We start from the raw sequence: 18,723 nt of genomic DNA on the forward strand, positions 1-18,723 counted from the left end.
GGTGTTTTGCTCGCCAGACAAGCTTGGCGGTCCCCGCACTGCTAACTCTTGGTCCACGAGAGAGAACTACACTTCCCAGAAGCCTCTCTTCCGGTTCCAACCTGCGACAGGAAGTGCCTGTTGCTTAGAGACAGGAGGCGGGGAGAGCAACTGCCTGGGACTTGACTCTTCTTCCCCCTTCTTCTGAGAGTGTCATCTAGTGCTGCTGTGCGGAGGAGCCCAAATATGTGAGTGAGGGGCTGGGAAAGGGGGAGAGCCCTGGGGAGGGAGAGTAGCAATATACCTGCTTCAGTGCTTCTGGGCTTTCGCATGTGGTCCGCTGTGGGGAAACAGGATGCTGGGATTAGATGGACTTTTGGTCTGATCCAGCAGGGTTCTTCAGGAAAAGGCATGGGAGGGCGGGAGACACAGGACAGAGGTGTATATATATATATGCATGGTGTGGAGTAAGTGGATAGAGAGTCGTTTTTCCTCCCTCTTTCATACTACTAAAACCCAGGGCATCCAATGAAGCTGAATGGTGGGAGATTCAGGACAAGCAAAGGTAAAGGAAGGACTTCACACAGGATTGAGGATGGATACCCATCATCATATAATCATAGTTGGAAGGGGTCTATAAGGCCATCAAGCCCAACCCCCTGCTCAGTGCAGGAATCCAGCTTAAAGCATACCAGATAGGTGGCTGTTCAGCTGCCTCTTGAATTCCTCCAGTCCTGGAGAGCCCACCACTTCCCTAGGTAATTGGTTCCACTGTCGTACCGCTCTAACAGTTAGGAAGTTTTTCCTGATGTTCAGCCGAAATCTGGCTTCCTGTAACTTGAGCCCATTATTCCGTGTCCTGCATTCTGGGATGATCGAGGAGAGATCCTGGCCCTCCTCTGTGACAACATTTCAAGTACCTGAAGAGTGCGGTCATATCCCTCAATCTTCTTTTCTCAAGGTTAAACATGCCCACTTCTTTCAGTCTCTCCTCATAGGGTTTTGTTTCCAGTCCCCTGATAGTCCTTGTTGCCCTCCTTTGAACCCCGTTCCATCATACCTTTAAAGACATAAAAAACACATTTTTCTTCCCAGAGAATCCTGGGAACTGTAGTTTGTTACAGGTGCTGGGAATTACAGCTGTGTGAGGAGTTGTTTGAGGAACTACAGTTCCCAAGATTCTTTTTGGGGAGGATGTGCTTTAAGGTATGGTGTATATGCAGCTATAGTTAAACCATGGAAGAGCCTTGCGAGATCAGGCTAGAAGCTCATCTAGTCTACTATCGTGTCCTTACAGCGGTCAACCAAACGCCTTTGGGAAACCTGCAAGCAGGATCTGAGCGCAACAGTGGCAGCGCTCTCTCCACTTGTGATTCCCAGCAACTGGTATTCAGAGGCATAGTGCCTTGGACAGTGGTGGTAGAACATGGGTATCGTGGCGAGGAGCTGTTGGTAGCCTTATCCTCCATGAATTTGTCTAATCCTCTGTTAAAGTGATTGAATTTGCTGCCACAAAATATGATAGCCACCAGCTTAGACAGCTTTAAGAGATTAAGTATTTTAAAAGGGGTTATATATAATAGAAGATATGTCTATCAATGGCTACTAATTATGACAGCTTTATATTATCTCCACTGTCAGAAGCAGCATACATCTAAACACCAGATACTGAGGGACATGAGCAGGAGAGTGTAATTGCACTCGTGTCCTGCTTGTGGGCTTCTTGTAGGTATCTGGTTGACCACTGTGGCAACAGAATGGTGGACTTGCTAGGCCTTTGTTCTTATGGAGAAAAGGAAGGGTAGATTATTTACAGAATTTCATTACTGCTGTTGATCAGGAGGATCCCAAAGAGGTATCCAAAGGTGTGAGTAAAACTGGCCCAAGGTTATCCAGTGAACTTCATGGCTCAGTAGAGATTTCAACCTGTCTTCCCCAAGTCGTAGTTTGACACTCTGATCACCACACCCACGTGGCCTCTTATTTTAAGTTGTGCCTTAACTGTGAGGAGAGCCTGAAGTCTTCCTTTGTACATTTAAACATGAGTCAGTTGACCTTGGGGATTTTATTTTTTAAAGAGATAAGACAACCCAAGACTGAAGTCAACCTACCTCTGGTTTGGAGAGTCCCATCAAGTATGCCTATGAGGTAATACTTGGGGATAGAGTATTTTATCCTTGGGAAGAACTGGGATAGATGAACTGATGTGCTGTCTAGCAACCTGCATCTTTTATTCCCATCTGACACAAACTCAGGGTTGATTTGTGCAACCATTTTGCTTGTGTTTGGGTGCTTTCCTTTTCTCGTTTGGATTAGGACATGCTTGTGGTAAATGGTCTGCCCTGAACCATTGCAAACTGCTTTTTTGTGAATTGGCTGCACAGCTTCCAAGTCTGGGTTCAGGAGTTGTGTACAAAATGGCAGTTTCTACTTGTGGCAAAAGATTCAGGCAATTCTGTTCAGGTGTGTCCTAATGCAGGGAAAATGTTGTGTGAATCTCATGTAGGCTGGGGATTGAGGTGGTACAGATCATTAGACTACTGACGTTTATTCATTCGCCCTCAAAATCCTTGCCTGTGTTAACTGATTCTGCCCCTGAGTATCACTGTGATCATATGTTCAACTGGTCTTTTGAACATCCTCGTAGAGAGCCAGTGTGGCATAGTGGAGTGTTGGACTACGACCTGGGAGACCAGGGTTCGAATCCCCACACAGCCATGAAGCTCACTGGGTGACCTTGGGCCAGTCACTGTCTCTTAGCCTCAGAGGAAGGCAATGGTAAACCACCTCTGAATACCACTTACCATGAAATCCCTTTTCATAGGGTAGCCATAAGTCGGGATCGACTTGAAGGCAGTACATTTACATTTCATTGCTATAGCAGCTAGCCCTTCTGAGCAAATCCTAACAAAATGGGCTTTCATTATTCTGAATTTGGCTGGGCAGCTTGCCCCTTAATTGCACTCCAAGAATGGATCTGAAAGGCCTCTTTTCCTTCTGTTTTAGACTGCCACACTTTCCCTGATATAGGGCAAAGGAGCCTTCCAGCAGCTTGTTTGTACTTGGCTCCTAACAGCCGTTTGCCCTCCAAGCCAACAGAATAAACACATTCTCCATGCTGTGCCTGGAATGAAGCCAAGAGTGCCCTGCTAAGAAGTCCCCCCTCCCCTTTTAACGGAGGTGTGAGGAAGGTGTTTGGCCTCCAACGTATGAGACAAGCTTGGCTACGGTTGTGGTGTAGCTCTGGACTTCTGCCATGCCTTCTCTGCAAAACAGCAACAATCTGCCTGAGCGTGCCTTAGCTAGGTGCTGAGGTAGGACAGTCAGTGTTCGAAATGTGCTCTGAGAGCATCTCGAGGGAAGCATTGGGAAGAACAAGGGAGGCAGATGGTTGCTCGAGTGATCTTTTTTTCTTGCTGCCTATTTTTTGCCCGCTTGATTGCGCTGACTGCTTTGTGATGTCTGGTGCCATGCGTCAGCTGTGACGGTTGCTGCATCTGTTTTGTGCAGAGAGAATCCCGGGGTTTGGTGTGTAGCTTTGTGGTGTGATGTTGTAAGGCATGAGCATGCATACTCCCTTACACTGCCTGCTTTGAGGCATGTAAGAAGTGTTTCAGAAGCGATCTCCTTGGTAGGAAGATAGAGCCAGATGTTTCCCTTTCTAGCTGGTAGTGAAGGAGAGGCTCCTCTTAATGGTGGCAGCGCAGACGCTTTTGGGTTCTGCGGTGCTTCTGTGGGCCAGGCCTTTTCGTCATACCATAAACACTTGGCAACCCCAAGGCCTGTTTTCCTGTTACTTTTGAAAGATACGCGCACATGTTGTGTGAGCATTTATAGCTGTGCTGGAAAACATGCAAAACCAGACATTGCAACTGGTAATTCAACACAAACTTTATTGCAGTTGACAAAACAAATGGATTTATCCATCAGTATCGTTGTGTGTATCTGAACGCTTCAGCCTAAAAAGAGACTGTAACTGATGCATTGTAGTGATAGTTTAGTACTTCTATCCTGCTACTGTCTGAAATCAAAGTGACTTGCATTAAAAACAGGAAAATGCAATAGATTAAAAATCCAAGGTTTGTAATATTACAACTCTGTAATAACAATCAAATAGCAGCAATTAAAATATTAATATATATCAGTGCAAAATTCAAAACTCCAGCAGATACTGCGGTTGTTATGAACATTTATTTTAAGATATGAAAAGGATAAAAAAAAAATTCACATCTCAAAATTTGCCCTTTTTCTCTCTAGAGAAAGATTTTTTTAAAAAAAATATCCAGCAAACAGCATTAAAAGTTTAAAACTGTAAATCATATATTTGAAAGCTATGCTGGATTTAGGAAAGTATTTACTAACACCACTGAGACGGGAATTTCACACTGTTGGTACCACCACCACAAAGGCCCCGTCTCTCATAATCTCAAGAGCGGGTAGAGCAGAGAGCAAGGCCTCCACAGTGGATGACAGAAGCCGGGCAGATTCATAAGGAGCTCCCTCCTCAAGGACGCTCACCAAATGTCCACTGTATTATCTTTTAGGTATTGGATTAAGACATTTTTATTCTCTCAGGTATTTTCATGGCTTGTATTTACTGGAAGAATGCTGCATTTTTAAATGTTGGAAATGGAAGCTTTCATTCTGCTCTTTTAATTGCTATTTAATTGTATTTGTTTATTGATTTTAATTATATATCATGGGCTGCAGTCTTATACATGCTGGGAGTGTCTGGCTTACTTGCTTATTTCTGAATAGACCTGTATAGGATTGTACTGTTGTTTTGTTTTAATTTGCATAGTAAATTGTTTAGCTATCAATATTATGAAGGGTGGTATATAATACCTGGAGGTTGCATATACCATTCATAACTAGTAGCCTTATTCACCATGACTTTGTCTAATCCCCTTTTAAAGCAGTCTACGTTGGTGGCCATCACTAAATGTTATGGTAGCAAATTATGTAGCTCAACAATGAGCTTTGATGGGCAGTACTTCTGTAGGTTCTGAATATAGTCATCACAGCGGGTTAGCAATAATCTAGATGCCATATGCTGAACCAATTGTGGTTCCTGAATGCCTTTCATAGGCCGACGCACGTATTCTGTATTGCAGTAACTAACATGGACATTATAACACAGCTTGGATAACTACGGCAGTGCTTCTGAGACCAGCACGATACAGGAGATGTGAAATGAATCCAACTCTGGGCATGTTGTGCTGTTGTTTTTTAACATCCTAGCAATACAACAGAGTTTTTCCCCCCTTTGCAGCGGCTTCTGCACAGTTTCCTGCTCTTCCAGATAAATTGCCCACGCTTTGTTAGTGACTGTGAAAGCAGAATTGATTTGAACACACGAGGCCTAAGGAAAGTGAGATCTTGCTGTTCTTGGTTGCAAGCCCGGAGCTGAGGCCGAGATGTCAGAGGGGCCCTCCAGGATTACGGGGCCCATTCCCCCTGACCCCTCCCTCTGCCCAGATTACTACAGGCGTCCCCTATCAGGTGAGTGTGCTGCATGACCCTGAGGAGTCCTGATCATCTTGGTGCACCATCAGTTTTCCCAGTCTCTGCACTGGAAAGGTTTGGCCTTTTTCTCTCTAAAAAAGGTAAAGGTGTCCCCGCACTTATAGTGCGAGTCGTTTCCGACTCTTAGGGTGATGTCTTGCGGCGTTTACTAGGCAGACTGTATATATGGGGTGGGATTGCCAGTTCCTTCCCTGGCCTTTCTTTACCCCCCAGCATATGCCAGGTACTCATTTTACCGACCACGGATGGATGGAAGGCTGAGTGGACCTCGACCCCTTTTACCGGAGATTCGACTTCCTCCTTCCGTTGGAATCGAACTCCGGCCGTGAGCAGAGCTTTGGCTGCGTTACCGCCGCTTACCACTCTGCACCACGGAGGATCTCTAGAGAAAGATAAATCCTATTTTTTCTCTGTGAAGTACTGAATTCTGTAAGTGCTCACTAGCCTTTGGAATGGGGCAGGGGTGCAGAATCGGTCACCTTCCAGCTGGTTGGATTACAACTCTGGTTATCCCTGATGGTTAGACATGCGGGTTGGAGCTGATGGGAATTCCACAGCAACTGAAAGGCCCCAGGTTCCCCACCCCTGCTCCAGAAAGCAGTAATCAAACATTTGCTTGGTCCTGGAGGCTGAGTTTGAGTAGGCTGGAAATGAAGGTTCTTTGCTGGCACTGACTAGGAATTATCTGGGCTAGGAAAAGAGCTAATTTGGGATAAGGGGACTGCTAAACTCTCCTCCCTCTTCTCGGAAAACAGGACTGTATGAAACTTTTTATAAGCTTTTTAGAAGATCAGAATATTTATCTATTTAGCCCAGGATTTTCTACTCTGTGCAGCAGCTCTCCACGGTCTCAGGAAGAAGTCCTTCCCATCACTTTCTATATCTGATCCTTTTAGCTAAAAGCTTACAGGGATGGAACTGGGATCCTCTGCACACAAAGCATGATCTCTGCCACTGAGCTGCAGTCTTTCTTGACTCTCTTTCTCTGTCTCTAGCACGAGGGAGACTAGAAGGGAATTCTCTGAAGCTGGATCTGCTCCCTGGCCCCATTCCTCCAGAGTCCACCCTCTACCCCACATGCTACAGTGCTCGCCTTGCTCGTCCTCCCCCGCGGATTAAACCCAACGCTAAGGACATTCTGGAGATGGGACGGAAGGGCACGGTGGGGGCCCTCCTGCAGCTGGATGGGATCTCCTTCTGCCAAGAGCTGATGCCCAAGCGTAAGTGAGGTGGCAGCTTAGGGGCAGATGCCAGGATTAGGGGCGGTGTAATGGTTAGGGTGTTTGGCTGGGACCCACGAGACCTGGGTTTAAATCTCTACTCAGCCATGAAGCTCACTCGGAGGTGACCCTTGGGCCAGTCACTGTCTCTCGGCCTAACCTACCTCACAGGGTTGTTGTGAGAATGTAATGGGGAAGGGGAGAATCATGTACACCACCTTGAGCTCCTTGGAGGAAAGGTGGGATACAAATGTAATAATACAAAATAATCTGTATTTGCCTAGGTTTGTTATTAGGTGTCTTTGATGCTCTGTACCCTGAGGGTGTCAGCTTGATGTGGTGAGAACGGGAGACAGAAGGCTGATTCCAACATCACAGCCTCTTGGTGGAGGCCACTGAATCTGGTTGCCCATGCTCAAAACTAGATTTATGTAACTTTAAAGCTGACAAAGAGGACATTGAACTTGTCAAGGATTATCAATACCTTGGCACAGTCATTAACTAAAATGGAGACAATTGTCAAGGAATCAGGCTAGGACTGGGGAGGGCAGATATAAGAGAACTAGAAAAGGTCCTCAAATGCAAAGATGTATCACTCAACACCAAAGTCAGACCATGGTATTCCCGATCTCTATGTATGGATGTGAAAGTTGGGCAGTGAAAAAAGTGGATAAGAGAAAAATCAATTGATTTGAAATGTGGTGTTGGAGGAGAGCTTTGCGCATACCATGGACTGCAAAAAAGAACAAATTAAACCAGAACTATCAGTAGAAGCTAAAATGATGAAACTGAGGTTATCATACTTTGGACACATAATGAGAAGACATGATTCACTAGAAAAGACCATAATGCTGGGAAAAACAGAAGGGAATAGAACAAGAGGAAGGCCAAACAAGCGATGGATTGATTCCATAAAGGAAGCCACAGACCTGAACTTACAAGATCTGAACAGGGTGGTTCACGACAGATGCTGTTGGAGGTCACCGATTCATAGGGTCGCCATAAGTTGTAATCGACTTGAAGGCACATAACGAAAACATTTGCCAGCCACTTACCCTGTGTGTTATCGCACTTGCATGGACACTTTATGCCAAAACCAGGAACATGATGTGCTGGCATGGAGCATTCCACACTGTGGGACTAGCACACACGACACTACCATGACGGAGACAAGCACAAGGAGAGAAGCAAGCTTCAAGTGGGTGTCTAAAAAGATTTAGGATGAACATAAGAAAGCAAGAACATCAGAAGAGCTCTGCTGGATCAGAACAGAGGCCCATCTGGTCCAGCAACCTCTCCTCACAGTGGCCAGCCAGATGCCTATGGGAAGCCCGCAAGCAGGACCTGAGTGCAAGAGCACTCTCCCTACTTTGAATACCAGTTGCTGGGAATCATGAGACATACTGACTCTGATACTATAGGTAATACATTGCCATCATGGCTAGCAGGCATTGATAGCCTTATCCTCTCTGAATTTGTCTAATCCTATTTTAAAGGCATCCAAGTTGCTGGCCATCACATCAATTTGTGGAAGTGCATTCCATAGTTTTAAATAGGCAGTGAGTGAAGAAGTACCTCCTTTTGTCTGACATATCTGTGAAGATAGATACAACACTTTAACAGCAGTCACAGTGAGTTTCTTCACCTGTGGCAGAGATAGCCAACGTAGTACCCTTCAGGTTTTTTGAACTACAACTCCCATAATCTCTGATCGTTGGCCATGCTGCCTAGAACTGATGGGAGTTGTAGTCCACAACATCTGGAGGGCACCACGTTGGCTTCCCCTGACTTACGGTGTGATCCTGGCTTCACCACTTCCCCAACATGTGCAGATATGAGTTGTTAAATATGGTCTCATGCTGCAGGTGAGCTGTCTCTCCATCAAAGAAGCTACGAGGAAGTCCAAAGGAGAGAGGCCTTTGTGTCTGCAGTTCAATGCTTATAAGGGGATATTTTCTTTCTCTCGCCAATGCAGGCAGGGATCACAAGGACCATGAGAAGGAGAATTTGAGGCGCATGCGAGAGATTCAGCGAAAATGCCGAGAGAAGGAGCAAGCCCGGGAGCTTAGCCAGCCTAAGCCCGTTAAAGCCCTGTGGAAGTCTCAGAAGTACGAGAGCGTGGAGTCCAAAGTAAAGGCAAAGCTGCAGGTACTTAAGTTGCTGCTTATTGATGATACATTTTTGCTGCTGTTTTATTGGGTCTGTTCTATGGGTTGTTGAATGCCTTTTGTTATAATGGGATGCTCTTTTCTTCTGATATATTTATTATTTATTTATATTCCACTTTTCCTCCAAGGAGATCAATACATGGTTTTCTTCCCTCTCTGTTTTATCCTCACAACAATCCTGTGAGGTAGGTTAATCTGAGAGAGGCTATGACTGGCCCAAAGTCACCCAGCTTCATGGCTGAGTGGGGATTTGAACCTTTTTCTCCCAGGTCCTAGTCCAGCACTCTAACCGCTACACCATGCAGGCTTTATGTTCTTAGAAATGTGTAAGACACTTAGAGACCCCTTGTGTAGCAAGCAGCTACTAAATTGAATAAACCATGCATTTAGTAGTAGTAGTAATAATAGTAGTAATAATGTTGATAATAATAAATATATAAATAAAAATACTGCCAAGCCCAAGTCGCCCTTGAGATGCCTTCTCTGTGCTTAGTTGTAGTTGGGTGAAGCATGGAAACACAGTAAGGGAGACGCCATATTGTGGTGGGGGGGCACATGTTTTGCATGCCGAAAGTCCAGATTTCAGTCCCCAGCACCTCATGCAGAAGGATCAAGGAAGGCAGTGATGGCAATTACCTTCCCCCCCCCTCGCTTCAAAAAGGTACATAGAGCTGAAGGGGGAAGGGGACTGAGCTCTGTCTATGGGCTTTTCAAGACTGAGATTAGCACCAGAGCAACTGAACAGAGAGTGGAGCGACCAAGTGGGGAGGATACAGCCAGTGGGGAGAAAGTGGAACATTTTAGGAGGCAAGGAGTGAGAGCAAGAGAGAGAATGGGTGTTCCAAAGCGTGAGAAGGTGCACATGCACACACCCACACATTGGATCTCCTAAAACACTGGAATTGCATTTATCTTCCCCTTCTACTGTCAAATCACAGATCTCATGTCTCTATTGACTGAACCATGAAAATCACTAATCCATTGCTTTCCAGCATTGCCATAGCATGAAAACATGGATCTCTATGAATCCTCTTTTTTTTTTTTTTTTTTTTACAAAATCACCATAGTTTACCTCTGGGTCCACAGATATTTGTGGCTTTGTCATCATTCTGTGTAAAAATCATGTACATCCATCAAGATCCATGCTCTGAGTCAATGTTTTTATGGTGCTGGCAAGCACCCAGATCTGTGATTTTTACTGTGCAGTCTGTAAGCTTTAATTTGTGTTTTTTTGGGAGGACCTCTTCTAAAACAATGTAAGTTCAAGAAGATTCATTTTAATTCTATTGTTACTTTTATCTTTGGAAAAGCAAAGAGTACACACACTTTGCTTTTCCATGAGGTCTGGATAAAAGTACGCATGCATGCATGGGTATGCATGCACATGATCTTTTTCTCTTTCTGTCTCGGAAGTGATTTGGCAGATGGAAAAAGATACAACCAAAGGGTTGAACCCATGGCACTCTCTCAAAATTTCAAATATGCCCACAGATCTAGAAAAGCTGGCAACTCCAGTCTCATTCCTCAGCTAACTCAATGTAACCTGATGACCCACTTCAAAAGAATATAAGAATGATCATCAAAAGCAGGTGCAAATGCAGGAATAAACTGAGCTGAGGGTCAATCAGTGATGCTCTCTGGGTGCTTCAGTTTAGAACTGTTTGTGACCATGCAGTAATTCTTCGTCTCCTCCTTTCCCAGGAGTGTCCTGTTCCTCCGAATCCAGAAGCTCAGAAATTCTTGAGAGCCTATTCACGCTGTGGCACAGGAATTCACCCACGCAGGTCGCCATCTCCAAACCCTGCTCGGTCAAGAGCAACAGCGGAAACATCAGCTGCGGAATCACCGAACGGGAATGTCAAAGTGAGGAGTGGAGAACGGCAATGTGTGCACCCACCAGGGCTGGTGCCATCTGTTTAAACTTCCTGTTCCTCATTAGTGGCTGGTGCTTTATCCAACCTCCTCATCCCCTTCTATTTCCAGGGATGCAGTAAGAGACGGAACTGCAGGGTGTTCCAGGGCAGCTCCCACTTGTGGAGGGACACTTTGAAATTGTGGATCAGGTTGACTGTCAGCACTTTCAGAGCTCTCCTCGGATGCTTTTTACTTCTCGGCAACCCTCAACTGATTTTTTTCCCCCTGTGAGTCAATGGCCTCTGATAGAATAAAGGCTCCCTACCCAACCGCAGAAACCCGATTTGTGCTTTCAACGGCATCCAGGGGCAAGGTGAAATTCAACAAAGGGACAGATATGACCCTGGATCATAGGTTTCTCCCCTCTCCTCTATAGAAAAGCAAAGTCTCCTGGCACCAGAATCTCTTTGCCTTCCAGCTCTGCCTTCTTCTCATTTCAGATCCAGGAGGGGGGCCAGGCGGTGGACTTTGTCAGCCACAATGCCCAAAACGCCAAACGAGCTCAGCTGCGGCGCTCGCGCTCCTTGCAGTCACTCTCTGAAGTGCTGGAGCAGAAACGCAAGGAGCAGGAAGACTACAACGCCAAGCAGAAAGGCCACGTCCCCCGCTAGTATGTATCTAGCTCAGCCCCTCCCCCCGGGTTCAGAATTTATTTATTTGAAATACTTCTATCTGTGCCTTTCTTCTTTACAACAGGCCTCCCGGGCAGTTTGCAAGAAAGTAAAATTAACACACAATAAATGTAAGGGTTTTTCTTTAAGTTAAAAAAATCAGAAAGCAACAATCAGCTTCTCTACAAGACTGCAAAACGGTGGTCACATGTTTGAATGCCCACTCCCCAAACCCCTTCCTTGCACATGGAAAACTAGCATGGCAAGAAGAAGACTAAATGAGAACTCTTCCCGCTGACCTCTAGCCTTCCACATACGGGGAGTTTGTTTTTAAATGACGAGTATTCAATCATGCGATCCACCCAGCTGCAGTCTTAAATTGCAGGAACAGATTTACCATCCCAGTAAGTGGAGGAGGCAGGTGCTTGGAGGGATAAGCATGCTGTGCAGTCACATATCAGACATAGCAGTTTGTCTGGCATAAGCACTGATGGATGTCAGGAGCAAGATTGAGAGTATTCTGCCCATGTACAAGACTGCCACGTGAGCCTGATGGGATTTCATATCTGCTGCTGAATTTGGTTTTCCCAGTTGCTTTACTTTTTAAATCACTTTGTTAAGAAGATAAACAAAGTAAACAAATAATATTCTACAGCCCTGGATGGATGAGAAACAACTTCTCCCAGGTGGAGTTATTGTATACTCTCCATAAAGAAATAAGAGGGGATACTTCTGCATAAGACAGATCAGAAACTTCAAACGGTTTGGAATGCCACCACCCAGTTGGTGAGAGGCCCAAGCGAGTGTGGCCATGTTACACCTGTGTTTTGAAGCCCCACACACTGACTGCCAATTTCTTGCCTGTGATTGCAAACTCCTCCCTGAGTTCCATTTCTGAGAGGCTGAATTTACGGCCCTGACTGCAGCAAACACAGCATCTGTTGGTGACACTCTCCTAGCTTCCTCTTTGTCCGTGTGCCGCCTTTTAGGGCCCTGAGCAGAGAGGGATGAGGCCAGGCCACATTCCCTTCCTGGAAGCCTGGAATGCTGTTTCCTCTTGGTTTTCTCTACCATGCTTTCCTCGCCCCAACTGACGTGCTGTTTCTGCTGTGCTTTAGCCTGATTGAGAGGAAAGACTACTGGCGCAAAGAGGCAGAGGAGCACCAGCGCAACATGCCTGACCCCGCCATGCCACCTGGCCATGCCATGATGCCAGAGAGCCAGCGGCTGGAAACGCTAACCAACCTGAAACAGAGTAAGAATGGTGGGAGGTGGGATATAATTAAGCGGCTTCAGGCTGAGTCAGCCAAGGACTGCCTAGTCCAGGGATGGGGAACCTGTGGCCCTCTCATTGTTGGACTTCAACTCCCATCAGCCCCAGCCGGCATGTCCAATGGCAGGGTGGATGGGAGGTTTAGTTCATCACAATCTGGAGGGCCACATGTTCCCATGTCCGTCTAGCTCAGCATGGTCTACACTGGTTGGCAACGGCTCTCCAGGGTTTCAGACGGGGGACAATTCCCAGCCCGACCTGGAATTGAACCTGGGACCTTTTGCATGCAAAGCAGATGCTCTGCCACTGAGCGGTGGCCCTTCCCTGGGGCCTTGCGCAGAAGATTCCCAGCCCTGAAGTTCTTCTAGCTTGAGATAGCCTGGGAGTTTGTATGTGGGTCCTTTCCTAGTACGGATTAAGTTAGGGAGAGATGCTTTGGGAGCAGCAATCGCTTGTGTATCGGGAGTAGGCAGACTTCAAGCTTGGGGATTTACTCCCCCACCACCACCTGCAAGGTTCAGCTGCTTGGAGCCAAATAAAAAAAGTGACTTAGAAAGAGGGCTGTACATAAGAAGATCCCTGCTGCACCAGTCCAGAGGCCCATCTAGTCCAGCATCTTGATCTCACAGTGGCTCACCCAATGCCTATGGGAAGCCCACAAGCAGCTGTTGCACACAACTTAGAATGAAGGAATAAGGTACATTGAGTGCGTCTCAATGCAGGAATTTGTTTTCTGTAGCAGAACTCAGCTCCCAGTCCTTTTGCACAAAAATCCATTCCTGGTTTTCTCCCATCCAAGCTTTCTTTGTTTCAGCAGCCTAATTTGAAGAGGGGTGTGTGTTAGGAGTCAGAAAGCCTGGTGATCTACTGCTAATTACCGAGATCTATCAGATCTGCTTTCCTTTTGCCCTCATATAGGCCTCTTTTTATATTCTTGGCCTTTGGGGGGATCTTTCAGTAACTAGCCAATAAAGCCTGTTGTGTCAGTTAGCCCTTCCTCCAGGATAGGATTGGCTCCTGCTGTTTCATTCAGCTGAGTCCTCCTAGGGTTGTATTGAACTAAGTTCTGCTCGGAGCATACCTAGTGAAATTAATCAACCTAAGTTAGTCATGGGTCTACTCTGAGGTAGGACTAGCGTTGGATACCATCCCTAGTCCTGATCTTGTTGTAGACACTCCAGTCAAACTTGTTGAGTTGCCAGTTCCATGGAATCAGCAACGGAGATTCTCTTGGCTATCTTGCCCATGAATGACTCTTCCTTCTCTTTGGGGATGTTTTCCAGCCGGTTCCTCTAGGGGACCCTAATCCTTACTCTCGAGCAGGGGCCATCTCATTCCAACTATGTACAGTGGGACCTCTTGTGGAGTCTGTAGGAACTGTAAGAAATGCCATAATGTTTAGTAGATGGCTCACTTAATCTTCTGGACAATTAAAGAGTTCCCCCAGTTAGCTTATTTTTTTTTTAAATACTGTGAGTGCTTCCAGTGCCATGCCTTCTTAAAAGAAAGGATCCCACCTTTCCTGTCACACCGGTGGGGAAGGGGAGTGGAATGCCTCTTCTGAGTTGCTGTCTACCGCAATACACATTATATGTACTTTTAAATTAGTTAATCTAGAGCTGGGGAAGCTTTATGAGCCTGAGAGCTGCATTTCCTTGCGGGGAGCTTTCCGGAGACCACATGCCAGTGGTGAATGGGTCCAGAGACAAACCTAAGCAGAGCAATGGATGAGAGTCTTACCTTTGTACAATAGAGGACATTCTAGCCACACAAGAGTCATACACACACACACACACTCTTCATCCAGGCAGTAAGAGGCATCATCACAGTTCAAGGACACATTTCAGCTAGGTAAAAGTATTTGAGCAGGGGGCAGAGCAAGGTCAGTGAGGGGTGTCGCCTGACATGGAGCATGGCCTGGCGGTAGTCCTGAGGGTCGGATAGAGAGGCCTAGAGGGCCACATTTGGCCCCCTGGATCTGAGGTTCCCAAGCCCTGAATGAATCAATCCGTTTCTGAACCTGTGTGATGAGTTGACTAACAGCACAATCCTAACCACGTCTGCTGAGAAGCAAGCCCCATTGAATCCATTGAGGCTTGCTCCCAGGTAAATGGGTTTGGCTTGCAGCAGCCATAGATTTATTTTGATTGAACAGGCATCCTTGACTGTTAACTGTCCACTCTTCTTCTCCCCTCTGGGTAGGCCAAGAGCAGCTGCTGAAGGATCTCCTGCTGCTTCCAGTGCGAGCTGACACCCTCAGCGTCCAGAACCGACATGCGACTCTGGAGAAGAAGCTGTCGCAGATCGAGGAGGCGCTCAAGATATTCTCTCGGCCCAAAGTCTTTATCAAGCTGGACTCCTAGGCTAAGAGCAGGACCCTCCCCTTCCCAGCCTTCTCTTCTCGATTATAATGGAGAGGAAAAGTCTAGTTTTCCACCTTTGCAGTTGCACTCAGCCAGACATCCTCCCCCTGCTCTCCTCCATCCTCCCCCACTGTCCCAGTGATGCAAGATCCTGTCCTACGCTTGTGCAGCTGACCACTCTCGTGTCCATTGTTCCTGCAACCTAACCTTTCAGGAGTTTGGAAGCAAAAGATAATATTGATCTGCTTGTCTTGCTTCACACCAGGAGTGGGGAACCGGTGTCCCTACAGATGTTGTTGGACTCCAGCTCCCATCAACCCCAGCTACGATGGCCAAGGTTTAGGAACGATGGCAATCAGGGCTAACAACATCTTGAAGGCCACTGGTGGTTCTTCCGTTTTCCATGCAAATAGGATAGATTGTCAGAAAGGTGTCGGTAGGTAAGGGAAAGAGGTCCTGGTTCTCAGAGGAGGCTAACTATTGCGGGGATCTGTAAAACCTCTGCAGCAACAGTTTGAATTTGCAGAGTTACCCCTCCATGGGGTGAGATGGGGAAAGTGTGGCCCAAATATGTAACAGTACAGCAGGTCTGAGCTGGCACCCTGGGAGTTGTTCATATTCCAGCAGCTCTCAGCCCCTCCATGAGGTAGTTCAGCAAATGCAACAGGTACACACTGTGGCTGGACAAGTGGCCGCTACTTAGAGGTGCATGTGTGCAATTGTAACTTAAAGCAGTTGGGCATTTTTCAGAAAAATAAAATAACCTTTGTAAGTACTTGTCCCAGGACGGAAGCTGAAACTGTGGGTGCCTTCACAAGCACTTTGAAGGATTCTTTAGATGTCTGTGGCATTTTTAACTTTGTAAATACAGTATATGGTTCATGCAGGAATAATTTTATCAACGTGGTTAATGCATTTTTCATTTGGATTATAGATCCTACTAATGTAGCCAGTCTTTGCTTCTGTGAACAGCAGACAAGGACGAACTGTAGCAGCACCTGCATTGCCTATGGAAGGTCCCTCTGGCATCTTCACTTAAAAGGATCAGACAGCAGGAAATGGGAAAGACCTTCTGCCTGAAACCTTCACGAGCATCTGTCAGAGCAGGCAATTCTGGATTAGGCGGACACGTAGTCTAACTTAATATAAGCCGGCTTCCTTAGTCATGTTAAGAAATGTATATTACTCGCCAGCCTTGTCTGCCCTAGAGAAACACAGTGTCTAGGCTTTCCTCAAGCTCATGACATCTCTTTTGCTAGAACAGGTGTGGGGAAACTGTGGGCCCCCAGGTGTTGCTGAACTACAACTCCCATCATCCCTGACCATGCTTGCTGGGGCTGATGCGCTGCAGTTCAGCAAGATCCGGAGGGCCAAAGGTTCCCCACTCCTGCGCTAGATGCTGGTATTGGATGTGCATAAAAAAGCACAAAGTTGTTTGTATTTGAACACCCGCCGTATGAGATGGTGGTTATGGCACAGAATAGATTCTCAAAAGAGAGAATTATTCAGGCTGCGTTCCCCCTCCCCCCACTTAAATGAGGCATGCATATGTAGTCCTCCTCTTGGAGTTTCCTTTTTCTCCCTCCTGTGCTCAGAGGGTGGGGGCCAGGGGGAGAGGTAAACTCCAAATTTGATTCTCTTTCCACCATGCTGTTACTTTACCTGCAGCCGTAAACTGGTGTCATGAGTCAGTCCTCATCTATCTGAACTGTAGGAATTGTAGTTCTGGGAAGCAGCACCTGTAGCAGAAATATCCTTCACCAAACTACAATTCCCAGGGGCCTTGGGGCAATCTATTACAGTTAAAAGTGGTAAAAAACCAATATAAGTCTGTGGTGCAGTTGTGCCCTATAGGTGTTTTGGGGAACTTGGTTGCATGCTTTTATTTTATTTTATTTATTTATATCCTGCCTTCCTCCCAGTAGGAGCCCAGGGCAGCTGTACTTTCCTGGGGCTGATGCAAGTTGTAGTCCAAAACATCTGGAGGAATCTGGCTTGGGAAGGTGGCTTTGTTGTGGTCCAGGCAGGTAGAGCAGTTTGGTATACTATGGCAGTCTTTTCCAACCTTTAGGTCCCCAGATGTTGCTGGAGTACAGTTCCCATCATTCCTGACCATTGGTTGTGCTGGCTGGGGCTGATGGGAGTTGTAGTCCAGAAACATCTGGGGACCCAAAGGTTTGGAAAGACTGTACTATGGCCTAGTGTCTGTTGCGATGCCATGAAGGCTTCAGTCTATCACCCCACTCTTCTGTTGTTATCAGTTTATGGCTGTTGGCTGCAGGGGGACCAGTGCTGCATTAAGAAATCTGTACACCCCCCCCAGGATAAAAAATTGGATAGGGTAGGCCATCCTGAGCGTCCAGCAACTTGGATGCAGAAACAAAGAGCTAACTGCAAATTGTTTAGTTAAAACGTAGGAGAAACAAGTGAGGGCTCACCACAGAATGTTGCAGCAGAGTGCTTTTATTCAGTATGCCAACCATGCCCTCTTCTATGATACTCCATTCCGTTTCCTTTCCCTCCCCCCCCCTCCAACAGTCAGCCAGCATTCTATGGCCACTGTGTATGCTCAGTCCTCATAGGCCTGTTTTTGAGGGTTCTCCTGTCCTTAGGGTTTTTTCCCCTAAATATTTTTCTGTATTTCTGCAAACCTTGGGGCTCCCCCAAGTCTGCTGCTACCTCGCTCTTGGGTTCGGATGGTGCAGTTTTGGCTGTTTCAGGATCCCCACTTGGGGAAGAAGTTCATGATTAGTCTGTAGGATACTAAATAAGCCCAATACGCTCCGAACAGTCATCCGCTCACGTGGGTGCGAAGTGGGACTCAAGTGCCTGTTTCAGATTTTTGTTAATAGAATTAATCTGAAAAGCTGGACTTCATCCTGCGTCATGGAAAAGCTACTGCTGCTCTCCCTTTACACCAATGCAAAGCTAATGTGGAGGCACCAGGGCTGTCGCGCCTGTTTCGCTGCATGAAAAAGGCCCTGTTCAAGCTTGCCCTTTGCTCCCAAAGGACAAGAGACAGCAAAAACGATACCCAGTGCAAAAGGCAGGATTAAGCAGCATGGTATAGTTGGAAAGGGTTAACAAGACTGACAAGGAATTGTGTCCTGAACAGGTGGAAATCGAAAATGGGGCTTTGTGAAAGCCCAGTCACAGAGTCATGGGCTGCACCTTCGTAGCCCCACTTGGACTGTGGTCCTTTTATCATCTGGAGGAGGAGGAATGCCCAAGGAGGAAGTGTGCACGCACACCCCTTCTTTGTGCAACCTTCCAAAAGAGGGCACAAGTGTTCAGAATGAACATACTAGGGGGTTGCTCTGCCCATCAAATGACGAATCAAATATTATCAAGTGTTTCATCAACAAGCCGTGAGGGCCCATAGCTCAGTGGCAGCGCACATTCTTTGCATGCAGGTCCCAGGTTCAATCCCTGGCATCTCTACTCAAAACTATCATGGAAAGAAAAAGAAAAGACCCATGCCTGAGACGCTGGAGAGTTATTGCCAATACACAATACTAGGCTAGATGACCCAATGGTCTGACTGGGAAAGGGCCATTGCTCAGTGGTAGAGCATCTGCCTTGCATGCAGAAGGCCCCAGGTTCAATCCCTGGTGTCTTTAGGTAAGGCTGGGAGTGACCCCTGCCTGAAACCCTGGAGAGCCCCTGCCA

The 18,723-nt window shown here is 46.6% G+C and overlaps 2 protein-coding genes across 5 annotated transcripts in view; one reads left to right on the forward strand and one right to left on the reverse strand.

Annotated features, from left to right (window-relative positions):
- The window catches only part of C13H16orf86 (chromosome 13 C16orf86 homolog), an 11,938-nt gene extending 11,885 nt beyond the window's left edge, over window positions 1–53 (reverse strand). Inside the window, exon 1 of the mRNA XM_061593670.1 lies at window positions 1–53. This exon is cut by the window's left edge and continues 32 nt beyond it. The gene's annotated coding sequence lies outside the window, so the exon portion shown is untranslated.
- Window positions 1–17,032, forward strand: part of ENKD1 (enkurin domain containing 1) — a 17,162-nt gene extending 130 nt beyond the window's left edge. Inside the window, exons 1-9 of one of the 4 annotated variants that reach the window (XM_061593666.1) lie at window positions 1–227; window positions 2,986–3,293; window positions 5,252–5,481; window positions 6,501–6,725; window positions 8,701–8,873; window positions 10,595–10,756; window positions 11,248–11,417; window positions 12,537–12,673; window positions 14,894–17,032. The exon at window positions 1–227 is cut by the window's left edge and continues 130 nt beyond it. In XM_061593666.1, coding sequence (XP_061449650.1) covers window positions 5,397–5,481; window positions 6,501–6,725; window positions 8,701–8,873; window positions 10,595–10,756; window positions 11,248–11,417; window positions 12,537–12,673; window positions 14,894–15,054 — 1,113 coding nt within the window. In that variant the 5' untranslated portion in view covers window positions 1–227; window positions 2,986–3,293; window positions 5,252–5,396 and the 3' untranslated portion in view covers window positions 15,055–17,032. Of the gene's footprint in view, window positions 228–524; window positions 545–2,985; window positions 3,294–5,251; window positions 5,482–6,500; window positions 6,726–8,700; window positions 8,874–10,594; window positions 10,757–11,247; window positions 11,418–12,536; window positions 12,674–14,893 lie in introns of those variants that run through there. The other 3 variants (XM_061593667.1, XM_061593665.1, XM_061593668.1) reach the window with 3 other exon arrangements.
- The last annotated feature ends 1,691 nt before the right edge of the window (window positions 17,033–18,723 follow it).

Source organism: Rhineura floridana, chromosome 13, assembly GCF_030035675.1.
Source record: "Rhineura floridana isolate rRhiFlo1 chromosome 13, rRhiFlo1.hap2, whole genome shotgun sequence".
NCBI lineage: Eukaryota > Metazoa > Chordata > Lepidosauria > Squamata > Rhineuridae > Rhineura > Rhineura floridana.